Source organism: Podarcis vaucheri (genome assembly GCF_965113315.1).
Source record: "Podarcis vaucheri genome assembly, chromosome: 10".
NCBI classification, from domain to species: domain Eukaryota; kingdom Metazoa; phylum Chordata; class Lepidosauria; order Squamata; family Lacertidae; genus Podarcis; species Podarcis vaucheri.
The window spans coordinates 32270658-32287046 of record NC_138748.1 but is presented as its reverse complement, the minus strand read 5'-3'; the positions used below and the strand labels follow the sequence as shown (position 1 = coordinate 32287046).

Sequence of the window (16389 nt, the reverse complement as noted above, 5' to 3'; positions counted from 1 at the left end):
GTTACTATTCTTTCATAGCAAAAAGCAGCTCTGTCACCCACCTCAGAAATTATTCTTTTGCCTCCTCAGCTTTCAGTTCAGGCTGGGGGTGCAAAAGGAGAGACATGGCTTTAACTTTGCATCACCTCTTCTCCCCGTGATATCAGGTGGGTGCAGTGCAGGGCCGGGCCTGGACCAGTTCTTGATTCAACTAGCCCACCCCCGCTATAGAGCATAATTGCTATTAAAGCCTTCCTGCATGATCTTGGCTCTCAAAGGCTGGGGGGCAGGTGGGAGAGGGAAAGTACAAAGTTGGTTTAAGAATAACCTGTGGATCAGAGCTCCCCAAACTGTTTCTCGCAACATGTTAAGTGTGTCGCGTGAACGCTCCCCGCACTTCTCCAGAGGCTGTAAAACCGAAGAACTGTGTGGTGAAATGATGCATGTCTACGAAGTGTCACCAGCATGCAAAGTTTAACTCCAATACTGAAAAAAAATGCTCCGCTAGTCTACTTACTGAGGTAGCAATGGGCTCTTTGGCTCCTTTTCTGCTAATTAGGAGGTTACTCCAATCTGCTAAGAATAAATTCCTGAGTGTTCTGAGCAGGAGAACAAGAAACTCTTGCTGAAGTAAAGACAAATGCTAGCATCTAGGAGACAAGTATTTATTTGATTAATAACTTACAAAAAATGACAATTTTAATTTATGTAAGGAGTGCTATTTTTATTAAACATTTTACAGATTTTGTTCACCATGTAATACATCAACATTTTGACAGTAGTAAAATAATGCTTGGCACAGTTATAAATAAAGTAAATTAAAAAAATACTCAGTTTTAAACAATGATGCTATTATGCATATTAACTGTTAAAACAACTTAGGAGCATTGAGAAACTTAAAACCTGCAAAAAGAAAATAGCTTATCTAGGGCAGAAACAAATTTTTCATTTGCTTGATCTGAATAGATCAATGAACCTCTATCCAGTATATTTGGATCGCTTTCATGCAGCCCTCTAGAATTGTGTGGTCTGCTGCAATAAATAAGAGAGTTCTTGGTAGAAAAAAATGCTACATAGATACTCCCCCCCACCCAATCTGCCAGATTTCAGAAAAAAAAAACCTTCAGTATTTCAGACTACTAGAATTATTCTAGCTGCCTCAGATGTAGAACCTTCTTCTGGGCAATTCTAACTCCATTATATTTTCTTTTTGCAGCATAGAGTTAAGCAAAATTTACACCCAAGTATTTTGGCTCAACTGAAGTAGGATTTATTTTCACTATCAAGGACACAATTATTTGTACAAGGAATCCATATGGTGCACATTACTGTAACTTGCAAAAGAAATATAGATGTATATTACACAGATTTTTCTGGAGCTATGAAATATATTTAGCAAATAGATTACGGAGGGCTTTCAACATCAAATGAGATTCTGCAGAGCTACGCTTTCTCCAAAAAGGAGTCAACTCCATGTAATGTAAAATAAGAAATAGATGGCTCTGCTCAAACATGTTCAGCTTGAAACTAAAGTTTACAAGTAGTGTTGTAAGAATAATATATTCTTATTATAGTTCTAAGTTGTATCTGACAAAATGGCACAGGCCTCTTTTGCCATCCCTGCACCCAACTTCATTCTCTTTCCCTCAAAAATAGTGTGTCAAAGACAAAGTTGAATTTTTCCAGTATTAAACATTCAAGTACACTAATGTTGCACTTCTGTAAATCTTGATATCTGGTACTTGCAAACTATGCACACCTGGTGATCAAAGAAATGGCTAGAGGGAAAATGCCTACTTGAAAATACTGAACATCAACTATTTACAGTTTCACTGCTCCTCTTACTAAGGCAAGGGGCGGGAATACCACTAGATTGCTTTAATACCTGTAATCTGCATATTACAGGAAATGCTAGTTTTGCCAAGCATCAAACATGCAGTGAAGTTGCAGGGTACAGTGCCTATTAACAGCAATATTGATCATTACTAACAAGCCCATTAGATATCTTCCTACATTTTTGGTTGGATAAAATGAAATGAGCAGCTTTTAAATATACTAACACACACACACGCACACACACACACTCACAAAGAGAAAACTATTTGATAAATTATGTATATACAGATAAACATTCTTTACACTGGTCTCGATCATCTGTATTAAGGTCCCCTCCCCAAATCCCCCTCACAGGATTCTCGAACCACTATGTTGCTACAGCACTTAAAAAGAGAACTTAACCGATTTTTCAAGTCTCTCTGTAAACAATAGTTAAGGAAGCAGTGAATAATTCACAAGGAATATATAAAAATGCTGTAACATAAAATCAGTGCATCACATTCAACAACATAAAACTCTTCTGGAATGCAACTTCATACCACTCCTTACCTTTCAAATATATCTGGTTCTGGTAACTTTGAGACAAACAAAAGTTAAGGGTGTTTTCCCACTTCCATTACCATATTCTTCAAGAAGCCATGTAATGTTTTTTCCACTTAAATCTGCTACAAAGGAATTATAACTTTCTTTAGCTTGAATTCCATTATTTTATGTAAATTAAAAGAGTTATTTGTTAATCAGTTTTTACTTCTCCAGCAGCCACATTCAATTTAACTGCAGTCATATCCTTCCCCGCTCCCCTATTACTGAGAGTTGGCCCTTTCACTCTTTGGTTCCACCTACATGACTTTGAACATCCTCCAATGACTGTAGACTACATCATGCAGAACTGTACCTACTACTTAGGTACCAGCATTTCACTGACTGCATATATTATACGTTTTTATTTAGTTTTCGCAGATTATTATGCTATATTTTGTTTTGTGGTCTAATTTTCAAAAGTCGTATCATGCACCAAGTAGGGCTTTATACTGGACGAGAGAGATGTAATTTTGTGCAACTTCACCCACCCTCCCCGAATATACATCTTCACACAAGGCTTATTATGAGTAATTCAATATATCGGAAACAAGACAGCTTTAACAGCCAACAGCCATTACATTTACGTAACAGTTTTGTGACTAACATCCTTCTGCGTCCTGCTTCCAACAACTTCACGCTTTATGGTGGATTCCCAGTAAGACCACATGATTCTTCGGAGTACTGAATGCACATTTTCAATGCACATAATACTATAGCAAATCTGTACAAAAATTCCATTACAGGAAATATAATACATTGATCTCAAAGTCTGGCTGCTTTGTAAAATTTGACTTTAATTCCAATGAAATTGTTCAAATTATGAAATAAATATTTAACGTTCAGCACAGCATGACTTTAGTATGTTTGTATTTTAACAATCTCATGCTCCATTGTGAAAGCAGTTAAAAGGAAAGAAAATGGCGTGAATATGTCTTTGTGAATCATTCCCACGGTAAGGACAGTTAAAATCCCTTTCTCATCTTCCTCCTCATTGTCAGGATTGGCAGTTTATTCTGTCCTTTGATTACATCTGTTAATAAAACTGATGCAGAGAAGGTACCATTAGATTCACTGTTAGCTCTATTCATAGCATGCTACTGTTCAAGGGATGTGGATTTGAGAGAAACAAATTTTCAGGCACCACTCAGATACGATATGCTCACAGGTTTGGAGGTGGGTGTTACACTAGCTGGTAGCCACTTCCAGTTGTTTGGTCATATTCTATTGTATACTGCCTTGTCCAGTCCACAATAACAGGACGAAAAAGACCGCAGCATCTGAATTCAAAGAAGTCTATAATGTTTCTTATGCATCCATGGCTAAAAAATACAAACAAAAATGGTTACATAAATATTATGTTAGTCCAGCAAGTGCAACGATGTTAATAGTTAACATTAAGGAGGACTTCCCCACCCCCATACATATAACTGTGCTTGCTGATACTTACAGAAACATTCACTGCTACCGAGGAGTGAAACGCGTCAGCTATCAACCAAGAAGCCACACAGGGTTCTAAGCTCTCAATAGGAAGTTTTAGGCAAGCTATGATTTCTTGGCTTCAGTTTATCTTCCCCCTTTATAATGGGGAAAATACTTCTGACCTATTGTATTGGGTTTGGGGAAGGACTGATTACATAGAACACGTGAGCAATTACAAATACCCAGTTTAATTGGCTAGAACTGAGTGAATTCATGGTTCTGGTGGAACACAATTCATGTATCTAATGTGGTTGCACAGTCTGGCCACTTCCACAAGTGAGGGTATGATCACTATTTCATCAGATATTCTACAAGTCTCTGGATGCTACTTTCAACAGCTCTGGATATGGTCATGTTTCCCCCTAAAACAGCTTTCCAAACTTTTTATGTTGGTGACATACTTTTTAGACATGCATTATTTTGCGGCACAGTAATTTAGTTTTATTAGCAAACTGGAGGTTAAACTAACCCATTTCCCCATGAGGAGCGTAGGGAGTGTTTGCATGGCACACCTACACACTGCAGCTGACACACTAATGTGTCGCGACACACAGTTTGGAAAGCTCTGCCCTAAAAGTTCAGGTCTGTGTTTTGTGGGTTCTCATGGATCAATTACTATCGCCAGAGACAAAAGTGGTCTCAATGGCTTGAGTGCCTTTATGGCTTTGCCTGATGGCCTACTCCTTATGGATAATCCGGCTTCAGTGGCTTCATCCTTGGTAACCTCATTTAGACAACTACTGGAAAACTGTTATATGTAGGGCTGCCTTTGAAGACAGTCCAGAAACTGCAGCCTGTGCAACCAGACTGCTGATTAGACTTTTACTTTTTGATGTTATTAGATTGCTGCTGTTTGATCATACTATTGGTGCCCTTAATTCCAAAGGAAGAAAGATACACAAGAGGAGGAATAAGGCAGGCTGAAGGGGATAAAGAGGTTTGGGGAAAGAAGAAAATGTAGGAGTCTTTGTCAGTTATTAATGGGATTGTAGAGAAGAGAAAACGGGACCAAATTAGGGAAAGAGAAAGCAGATGTCTGTGTACTCTAAAGTATTTTTTTCTAAGGAATAATCTTTCATTTATGGTAATGTTTATTTTGAATGTTACTAGGTAGCTAGGATTTTTTGTGCATGTCAGTACTAATGGCGTAATTACTTCCAAGAGAATCCAAGTATGTGAACAATATGAAATGGTAAATATTTGCATATGCATGCATATGCATGAGGGAGAGAGAAAATGAACTGTATGCTTTTTAGTTTTAGGATTTTGTTTTGTTTTGAATTTGAGGGTGCTAAAAGAGAAATGTGTTTCTGCTCATGTTCTAGTTATTTGTTTAAGGAAGTTGTAGTTCACATTTCAATTTGTATAAAATTTCCAGAGCAGGTAAACTATACAACAAAAAATACTTTGATGACCTTCAAACAGTTTCCCCAATCAAGATCACAACCCTAACTCAGCTGCTTTCCTGGGAACATGTGGAAAGAGATTCACATTTCTGTGGCTACCTTTTAGGAAAGGGGGGAAACAACCCAGTACACAGAATCCATTCACATGCGCTATTTAAGCTTTCCCTCACTTGTGAATACCACCCGCATGTTTGTATAAACACATTTCCATGTTTCTTTATCTATGTACTTACTTAAATGGGCTTTCGATAGATGTTGTTGTAACTTTAAAGTGCTTATATCGTCTTGCATTCATCCTTTCATTTGTAGTAATACCTAAACAAGAGATCTGGGAGAAATAGAGGAGGGGAAGTATTCAGAATCTTTGAAGATGTAGTACAGTGGTACCTCAGGTTACATACGCTTCAGGTTACAGACTCCGCTAACCCAGAAATAGTGCTTCAGGTTAAGAACTTTGCTTCAGGATAAGAACAGAAATCGTGGTCCGGCATCGTGGCAGCAGCGGGAGGCCCCATTAGCTAAAGTGGTGCTTCAGGTTAAGAACAGTTTCAGGTTAAGAACGGACCTCCAGAACGAATTAAGTACTTAACCCGACGTACCACTGTATATGAACCCGCTAAAGTAGGCATGGGGAACTTCCAGCCCCTAAGTCTTATTAGGCCTGGAACAGGTCCCAATTTGTCCACAAGGTGGTTCCACCATGTCCATCTGCCCACATCTGATATAATATATGCATCAGGTGTGGGGTAGGTAGAGATGTAGCTGCCAATGTACAATAGGGAGCCTTTAAGCACTTTCCCAACTGCTAATTAGCAAGGGAGACTTCCTATCACCACCAATCGACTGTCTACTGGGATCAGCAGGCCTGCTGGGATAGATTGTGCTATGCAGCTTCCCATGGGGTACTCCACAGAACAGCAAACCGCCTGCTGAACTTGATAGTGCAGCGAATCCAAATGGCCTTGAAGTGAGAACCTATCAGCTGACAGGTAGTGACTTACAGCCCACTGGAATAAGATGCACTATTAAAACCCCATAGGGAAATCTATAGCATAGGCAATCCATGCAGAAAGTGGAGGTTGAAGCCAGAACTGTTCTGCTGTAACTTCAAGACCACCTTTGACAGCTTAGTACAAAGATGAAACAAGTTATAGCTAAATGGAATACTTTTTCTGTATTGCATGCTAATGGAGTTTGCTGTTAATGCACAAAAAACCTCTTTGATACACTGGATCTTTGATACACTGGCTCTGAACCATGGTGAACTTAATAATAACTGAGTTAACAGGTTTAATGATTTATTTTCAAAAACAGTCAAGCAGTAACTTTGGGCCTGCTAAAGAGAAAGTTTACCATAAGATTATTCTCTGTCATGTTAACATCTTCCTATTCCTACCCGACAAAACATTGTTAGTGTTATATTACCTTTGCCTATTATTTTGAGACACTGACACAAATAGGCTGTGCTTGGATTATCATAGTATATCTTAATAATCCAAGATAAGAAAGAGTTTAGCTCCTCCATTTCTGCAATTGAGGGAACATGCCAGGACATCCCAGTTAACAATAGTTTCTTTTTGTGTCTGACCCTCATTACCTAAGCAAACCCTCACCCCCAAACACTAATGGCTACTCAGATCAATTTCTTTAGTGAGACTTTGCATGTTCTGAACTTGCCTGGGTAAAGTCTTTATTAACTGTGTAAAAACAGTCAATTGCGTTTCAGTGATGCAAATTCCTTGCCAGCAGAACAGCTGCATCCAATATGTACTTGACGCCAAGTCTTTTCTATTCTCCTGTGTGTTTCTGTCACTCATGATCATTTATGATAAAAGATACATGAAAACAGATTTGAAACTAGCCACTTATTTTTTTCAATGTTTTTGTATACCAAACCCAACCAAGTTCCATAGTGCTGGCAATCAAACCTGGTGGCACCCAAAGGCTTGGGAAATAAGTGCATTTCAAGTTTGATGCTTTGCATTAAAGAGAGAAAAAGGCAAGGGCTTCAGTATGCATTCAGATCCTCACATATGCAATGGAATCAACCCCCGGATTCTCAGGAAGGTTTCTGTCAGCAGAATGAGGAGGTAAGCACTTTTCAGTGATTTCCCATCTCCTCTGCAGCCCTCCCTCAACCCCAAATCTGCTCTGGAGAATCTCCCATCCTTCTGAAGCAGATTTAGGAGGCTGGGTGCAAGGGGAAGGGTGGGGAAATTAAAGTTCTCTTGTCCCTATTCAACTGGCCTTACTGCTTTACTGTCAGTGAGCAACACTGTTGAATGCAACCCTGCTTGTTTGCATATTAAGTGCTTTCTCCTACCTGATACATCTGACACATTAGCAGCACAGCCACCCACATGAAGTGAAACACGCTATTCAAAAACATCCAGAACATCCAAGGTGAACAGGTGGCTATTTGTGTAATATATGTCCAAAATCCATCTGCTGTGTAAGTAGTGTGACAGTGGATTCCCCAGTCTGGAATTAAAAAATACGTATCATTGGATTAGAAAATGATATCATTGGATTAGAAAATGTTCCTGAACATGAGCCTGCAGAATACAGGGCATGTTGCATGGGGAACATTTCCAAAAACATTTTTTATGAGAAAAGAAAAACCCTACCAGGCAACAATCAAGGTATAGGTCAATGTTCACACAGAACATTGCAGGCACAGTAGGACTTAAACTAGGCATTAAGAAAATGGTTCAGGAAACAATACTCACAAGAGATACATCCATAAATCATCCAGCAAATCATGAATAGTAAAAAGAATAGATAGCCCATGAAATAACGATGGTTGCCAGCTCCTGAGAAGAAAGAATGGAAGTAAATGTATTCACTTTTAATGCCGTTTTAACAAGAGACCAGAAAGGGTGCTTCTAGTAATACATAATATATAAAGCATAGCTTTCTCTGCCACAAGACTAGAAGAGTCTAGAAGAATCTTATTTCAGCACGGCAATGCAGTTCATCACATGCTTTGCAAATAAAGCACAAGCTCCCCTGGGGAAAGAATTGGGAAGTATTCAAGAAGTAAATGAGTAAGTGAGCATAAATATGCAAATATACAATATAAAGCTGACCTTTTCTCCTCCAAAATAAAACTATTTCATTTGTTTATGAATACTAATATTACCCTGAAATTTATTTATTTGAATATTTATAAACCACAAACTCAAAAAAAATGAAAGTGCTACACAATAAAACTATTAATGCATCATAAAACTGTAAAAGAAAAAAAGACCAACACTATATCAAATCAGTTCTCTAAAAATGCTCAGGCATTCTGATGAGATGAATCCAGCTGGAAGTGCTTCAAATGCAAAAGACTTAAAGACTGTGTCTTAGCTTCACAGTCACTAAGATTTGTGACCATACTTGCTTCAAGATCACCTACCAAACATTCACATGAAAAATCTGCATTCCCACAAAAAACAACAACCCTGCTCTCTGCTGTATTCATTTGCTATACTGCTTTAGCTCCTAGTGACGAAGACTGCTGGAGGTCAGGAGGCTAGCTGAGCTTGTTTATGCTTCTTAACTATAGTATAATTTATTTATTTTGGCATCTTCTTGGTCTGATAGCAGTGGTGAATACATGAATACTAAGAAACCATGCTATGCTAAATGCTCACACTATTTCAGATTGAAAGCTAAATGCGATGGAAATTTTCTATTCCTTATCAATACTTACCTACGCAGTTACCAACCCAGGGGCAGTGATGATCAAACTTGGCTATACATCGATTGCACACACCACAGTGTTTGGACCTCACTGGTTTCCGTATCTGTTCAACAGATTTTTATATGCATACAATGTAACCTGCTTTTCATATTATCAATCTTTAATATGAATTTTGAACACAATGTTGCTATTGTTGTTGCTTCTACTACTCATGCATGTCATGATACCAAGAATTTAAGAATGTAACCACATGGAGCCTGTGGTTCTAGCTTCACCTAGCAAAAACATACTTCCCTTACTTTAACTTTCCTCTAAATGGAAGCTTTGTATTTGTCACCAACACCCACTGGACAAGTCTTATATACTATACACAAGTCTTACAGCATTTGCAATTACCAATCTCAATTAAATTGAAACAAAAAAATTCTCCTTTCCATTGCAAAACAGAATTTCCCACCATTCTGTTTACTGCTGACAGTGAAACTCTGAATTAGAGATCAAAGAAACTGATGACGATACTGATGGAAAAGCTTGCAGAGTTTACAAAAGATTAAGTATTTTGGTGATTTTTATCGTCTGCAGTTAGATCAGTTACTTATGGGTGGATGCATAAATAATTTGTATTCCATACAGAAAAAACTGAGCATAACACTGCTGTAATGCTGTCGGTGAAAACATTTCATCAAAACAAATGTTAGCACAAAAAAGACATTTTATCTTGAGAATGACACCTACAACATTTAACATTTGCATTTTAAAAATAGTGTATCTATCAAGTAATAAACAATTTGTCTGAAATACAAAGTACTCAGATCTGTAGTCAAGACTATCTCATCAATGTCCCAAAGTAAGAGAACACTTACGTTTCACCATATCTCAAGTTCTTAAAATATTTTCATACAGAGCAACAAGTTTTTAAATACCATTATAGTAGCAAATAATTTATGCAGCATGATATATGGTATTTAGTTTTAAAGGTTTTATATTAAAGAGTCCAGAGTTGCACGTATTTAGATTCTGGATAGGAATATAAATGTATCATAACAATCTCACAATTCCTGTATATTTTGAGAACATTATTATATAAAGCTCATTCTGCTTACTTCATTACAGATGTTTTAGATAAGGCAAAACTTTTACTGAAGTGACAGTTGATAATAACTAATGTTGATATTTACTTTATACACACCACAAACTGAACAACTAAATTTCCTACAAAAAATCCAGTATACGAGGTGTGTGTATCTAAAATGGCACTGTAAATTTAATCTGAAGTCGTTAATGGAAGTATTTTCATTTTGCTCTACACTCAGAGATCTATGCACTTGTTTGATTTAGTCACAATCTGAAGTAGTCCTGTTCTCTCTCCTATTTTTAGGATTCTAATCAAGGATTGTCATTAAGATACATAGGAACAACAATAACTTTAAGAATTACTAGGAACTCTTGTATTGCTCCTGCTAAATACTTTGGTAGTGGGAAGTCTTACCACAGCGAGTGGCAACACCTAGTGTACTAGAACATATATTTTTCTATTTGAAGGCCTGGAACAGCCTGCTGCCCAGATTTCTATACTGACTTAAGAGAGCCACTGTATTTTGATATAAAAACCTGTGGGTGTTTTAAGTTAAGCTTCTACCCAAATCCATCTGAACTTGTGTCAAGGACATCCCACTGGAATACAGAGTCCTAACTCGGTGGGACAGGGACTCCAGGAAGGAATTTTGATCTCCTGCTTTCTTCTGGATCCATCACAACCACACTATGGACTTGCCTTTTCTTATTCCTAGGAAGCATGGCATTCATATGCCCAAATACTGGCTTAGTATTTTAGTTGGCAGAGGCTCACTTATACCCTGTATGAATATCGCAAGGTCAAAGAATACACTCATTTTCTAAACAGACATGATGTTAAAATTGGTAATTTAATTACATGTAAGCAAAAAAGCATACTACCAAACAGGTACTGCAGAATATACTGAGGTCCAGACTTCCTGTCTCTGCAAGTTCCACTATTGTCTGCAGAAAAGAAAAAATAAGAATATTTAATCATTTAAGAACCATATTCATACATGCTTCATAAGTCGACTCTAGTCAACAAACTTATGTCATAAAACAATTTGTTAGCCTTTAAGGTGCCAGGAGATTCTTGGCTGTTTTTGCTGCAAAAGCTATCCCACTTGAAATCCCAACTTCTATTAACACACTCCGATTAGTTTAACACCATCTCAAGCTTGGACAAAAATATCTTAATGCCATTTTATTCACATCAAAGAAATTCGGCACCATTAGAGCCTACATAAACACACATGTGTAATTGGTTCTGCCCCAATTGCCTCTAAGATACAAGGGGACTCTATCCAGCAGCAAGATCATTAGTTTCTGGCTGCTTCTCAAGATTGCACCAGCATTAGGGCAGTTGGCCTGCTCCAGTAACGGGCATATCCTTTCCAATCTCAAAAATGTATCCCCTTGCATTCAGTTTGAAGCCGTTACTACCACCCTATGTTCTGCTGCGGTGACATAAAGAGGATAGCTGGGATACATTAAAATCTCCCAATACACAGAACACTATATCAGGAAGGAGAGTCTACAGCCTAGTCTTTTTCTGGACATGCTGGTTTCCTTTCAAGGATGACATCTTCAGCTTCATTTTCAACTGGTCCAAAAACAATTACACCATGTGATGAGTAATCTGTCTGGGCTTAACCTTCAAGGTGCCACAACTCCTTCCACAATTATTTCTTGGAAGTTAAGATGCATACTTGAGGGATTGTGTGTGTGTGTGTGTGTGTGTGTGTGTGTGTGTGTGTGTAAGAGAGAGAGAGAATGTGTGTGTATCTACACACACACGCACGCGTACGTTTTAAACAAACACCAGAAATATCTGGATGACCTCAGCAGATTTCTCAGTAGCAAAGCATTCACTCTGCTTAGACTACAATTACCTCTGATGTTCTTAAATGGAACAACTTGGCAAAACAGAGACAGAAACAATTTTCAGCAACTCTCTGTCTCCTCTGCAGCCCCCTGTGCCCCTCTACGGGAGGCTGGGTGGGGGACACTTTCCTGTAATTGCTTTGATTAGAAAACACTTTGAGTGTGTACACAGAAAATCTAAACAACATCTTCAACCATTAACAAGAATGGACTGTTTTGCTTTTTACCTTTTTCTTTTGTTCTTCTGTGGCTTTAATTATTCCTGGGTCTGATTTCCAAGATTTTCCAAAATTGTAGAAAAGTGCAACACTATTAGCAAGAAATGGAAGGTGGATGAACACAAAATTTAGATGTATTAAATGTTAAGGAATTTAAATATGTTTTCTTTCCTGTTAAAAATAATTATTATTTGAAAATAATAGAATTCTGCAATATATTTTTTTGTTGCTAATGCATTTAACAGGGAATGTACTAGATGCATGTCAAGACATTTAATAATCCTTTTTTGTCATTATATGCTGTTCAAGTGTATCATCTTGTCTTAATTTGTTCGATAGCTCCAAAATTAACAGTGCAACATTATACATGTTCTCTCAAAAGTCTGAATTCAGTTGAGCTTATTTCCTAGTCAATGTGTTTAGGATTGCAGCTTTTGTATCTCTTTAAATCATTTTCTGACACAAAACATTCAAATAGTCAACAATTTTAATATATTTTTTACTGTTTATGCCTATTAGTGGCCTGAAATTCCAGCTAAATCACAAAAAACACTCTATAATAATAAAGAGATTATACAGGGAATGATGAATACAATAATAAACTCTTTTGGGGGGATGGATTACATCCATGTTAAAGATTCCTCCTCTTCTTCCCCTCTTAATAATTTACTGAAAAAAGGAACATGTACTTTACCTGGAAATGAAAGTGTTGGAATAAATTGCAGACCCTTGGATTTCCCCCCCCCCCCCAGTATTTGAATTCCAGCTGCTTCACAGTTTGAAGTTAACTTTGTTAATACCTAGGTATCTGTATTTTCTTCACATTAATTTGCACATAGTAAAAGCTAATTATATTTTAACAGATTTAAATATTTTCTACCATGAAATTACAAATGGCCCCAGTAGCACCTTTTCTGCTTCAGTGCCTTAGCACTTATACACTCCATTGCCAAGGGAATGGTAAGCTCTAAACACAAACACTTAAAACCTATTTAGCTAACATCACAAATTTCAATGGTAACCCATCAGTTTCAAGTACAAATATGACACATTGGAAAATATTTTTAGCATATGTAAAGGGGTTCCATAGCACTTAAATCAATGTGGGAAAGAGTTCCCTAAAGTTAGAAAGCCTGAAAACCACTGTGTTGCTGCAGATCATCAACAAAATACTGACATCAAGAAAACAATGAGCCTTAAACTTACAAGCCTGGTTTGCACATTAGTGCCTACACACAGGATGTTGGTGCAACACGGCTGAAACTATGGGTGCTTCATTCCATGCTTGTTCCTGCCATGCTGCTATGCGTTATGTCCAGATCCGGATTCATGATCTGTTTCTCTCAAACAAGCCATGAGCCGTTACCAAGGCTTGTTCCTGGCTTTACATACATAGGTTGTTTGGACAGAAACAAACTGTAACCTCAGATTAAGACAAACAGGGCAGTCTTTAGCAGATGCGGTGCTGGGGTGCAAATTTCCGCCCAGCGCCCCAAATTACTACAGATAGTGGGGGTGCACACGCAGATGCACTGCCAGCCATGGGGGGGGCTCTCCCCCATGCAGCTGTGGGACAGCAATCCCCGCAGAGGCTTGGGAGTGAAGCTGCGCCCCGCCAACCATATGGTTGGTGGGGCACAACTTCCAGCCTAACCCTATGTGGGGATCGCTCTCCTCCCACGGAGGCTTGGGAAGGAAGCTGCATGTCCGCCAGCCATATGGTTGGTGGGGCACAGCTGGCGGGCGTGCAGGGAAAGAGGCTGCTGGCAAAGCCGCACAGCTCCCCCACTCACTGGGGTGCCCCTGAGAGGCCAGCGCCCTGGTGTGATGCACCACTAAGCCCTATGGGAAAGACGGCTCTGCAGACAAAACACCAAGTCAAACCATGCGCTTGTTTCTCAGCAGTCTGGTAGGAGGAAGGGGGAGCACACTGCATGTTCACATTAAACCATACTTGATTTAATGTTATATGCAAAGAAAACCATGGTCACTTAAGCCCATTTAGCCAAGACATAAATTTCAATTAGACTTCATCGCCTTTGTGTAGAAAAATGTCATTATAACGGGGCTTTTGAGTCTAAGTCTCATGCAGTTAAAGCTCCCAAAAGAATATGGTACAGTTGTACCTTGGAAGTCGAAAGGAATCTGTTCCGGAAGTCCGTTCGACTTCCAAAACATTTCGAAACCAAAGTGTGGCTTCTGATTGGCTGCAGGAAGCTCCTGCGGCCAACTGGAAGCCACACAAGTCCTGTCACTTCTGGGTTTGCAGATTCGGGAGCCGAAATGTTCGAGAACTAAGCTGTTTGAAAACCCAAGGTATGACCACATGTTTTAATAAGTACCAGCATTCATTTCAATTACTAAACCACATGTTTAGACCAGTAAAAAGAAGCTAGCAGAGAAAACTGTATTATGTTCTACTATGAAAAAGCTAGATGCCCTTAATTGTCTGTCTGGCATTAAACCTTTGACAGAGAGATGCTTTCAAAACTGGACAGTATGTTCCTGTGACTAAGAAGCAAGAGATAGGTCCAAGCCAAAGGAAGAGATTAGATGGTTCCTCCCCTACCCTTGTATGGTCACATTTGCCTGCTTTTAGTGCTCTACACAACGTGCTAACAGAACTACCTCTGTGGCTGGGCCTCTGAGCTTATATAAGTGGGGAAAATTAAGAAGACTTTGCTACATGAAATGCAGACATCTTGAAAAGCACTTGCTTTAACAGGAATAGAGCACAACATACCCTTTATCCTAATAATGGTGAGGAAAGTATGTAAGAGTACTGAGGAGGATCGCATGGTATCATCCAACACAAATTTCTCTCTTTTATAGGTTGTCTTTCCTGCTGTTATAGGCTATTATTGAAGCTAACCAGATTCCCTCTTATGTAAGGTTTATAAAGCAGTATCAAAGCCTGTTTCGATGCAAGGTTAGAAGGCAATCCTAGACAGCACAGAAATAACTAAACAGACCTCAAGAGTCCCAAGTGGAATGCATTGAGTAAATACAAAATATTACTTTTCATCATAATTCTAGTGACAAGTTAAAAGTCAATTCTAGATATTTAAATTAATCAATCTGGATGCCCTTTTATTTCTGATCAAAACATATTCCAGAAGCAGATTTATAAAAGGCTGCTACAGAGACATTTAGTCAGATGTCACATTATTCTTCCTACTGAGAAGAAAGAAGGCACTGTTCTCTGATGCAATTGATTTCATCAAACTGTAAGACATATGAGAATAAATTCTTACCCTGACCACAATTTTTCTACTTCATTCTATAAAACAGAGCACATGCCATATATTTTTTTCTAACAAGTTGCAGACAAGCTGACTGACAGCAGAACTTGAATGGCTAGAAGAACTAATAATTGAGGCTGGCAACATTAATCAGTTAAAGTAAACTGACATGTAGGATTTAGAGGGGACTGTTCTGGCAGCACCCACATCGCAAATGTAGTGTCTACTTGTACTCTGCTATAATGTCATTAAATGTTCATAAATATTAACTTCAGAAGGAGCCAGTAATTGGGATATGACAATCAGCACCGCTACTGAGAAAGCAAAGTCAACATGAGCAAGAAGGAAACACTTATGTAGAGCCAAAGAAAATGAAGAGATTGAAAGCAAGGGGGTAGAAGGCTAGGACTAAATATTGCTAGGTTTAAGGACTTGTTCAAAAACATCTTATTTTAACTTATTTTGCCACAAATCAGTAAAACCTGTGAGCTTGTGAGTAATTTAACTAATGGGCATACACACACACAATTAACCATGTTGTCTGGGGATAATGGGAATCCAACAACAGATTCCCCATCCCTGCCTTATGTAATTAGTAAAAACTGTCCCCTCAATCTGTATGTCCTACTATCTGCTTTTACTTGTTCCATTTGGCCCATTCCCCTTTTACTTACTGTCATGCTTCACTCCCTCCCATGTTCGCTTGTCTCTTGCTTCAGCTTCACTGAAGTCCCTTAACCCTTTCCCATGACCAGTCTGAACCATAAAACTCCCACATCCTCTTGCTAAAACTTCAATTTCTTAAAATTCTAGCCTCTTAATTTTCTTGAATGTGAGCACTGGAATATAACCCACTAAAATTAAAAAAATTCAAATGCCGAGCACAATATAAAGGATATCATTCCAAAACCAGAAAAACCATGTCACATACATCCAGAATTTTGTTGCTAGGTAGATTCCAAGGGGCAGTGCACTATGCATTGAGTGATCAAAGAATGATCTGCGAAACAAAGAGC

General features: G+C 38.4%; 1 protein-coding gene across 1 annotated transcript in view; it reads right to left on the bottom strand.

Moving 5' to 3' along the window:
* Positions 1-722: 722 nt before the first annotated feature.
* ZDHHC17 (zDHHC palmitoyltransferase 17) overlaps positions 723-16389 on the bottom strand; it is a 49880-nt gene continuing 34213 nt past the window's right edge. Inside the window, exons 10-17 of the mRNA XM_082241390.1 lie at positions 16273-16373; positions 12141-12265; positions 10930-10992; positions 8983-9076; positions 8012-8095; positions 7606-7763; positions 5516-5610; positions 723-3716 (exon numbers count right to left, since the gene is read on the bottom strand). Coding sequence (XP_082097516.1) covers positions 3578-3716; positions 5516-5610; positions 7606-7763; positions 8012-8095; positions 8983-9076; positions 10930-10992; positions 12141-12265; positions 16273-16373 — 859 coding nt within the window. The 3' untranslated portion in view covers positions 723-3577. The remainder of the gene's footprint in view (positions 3717-5515; positions 5611-7605; positions 7764-8011; positions 8096-8982; positions 9077-10929; positions 10993-12140; positions 12266-16272; positions 16374-16389) is intronic.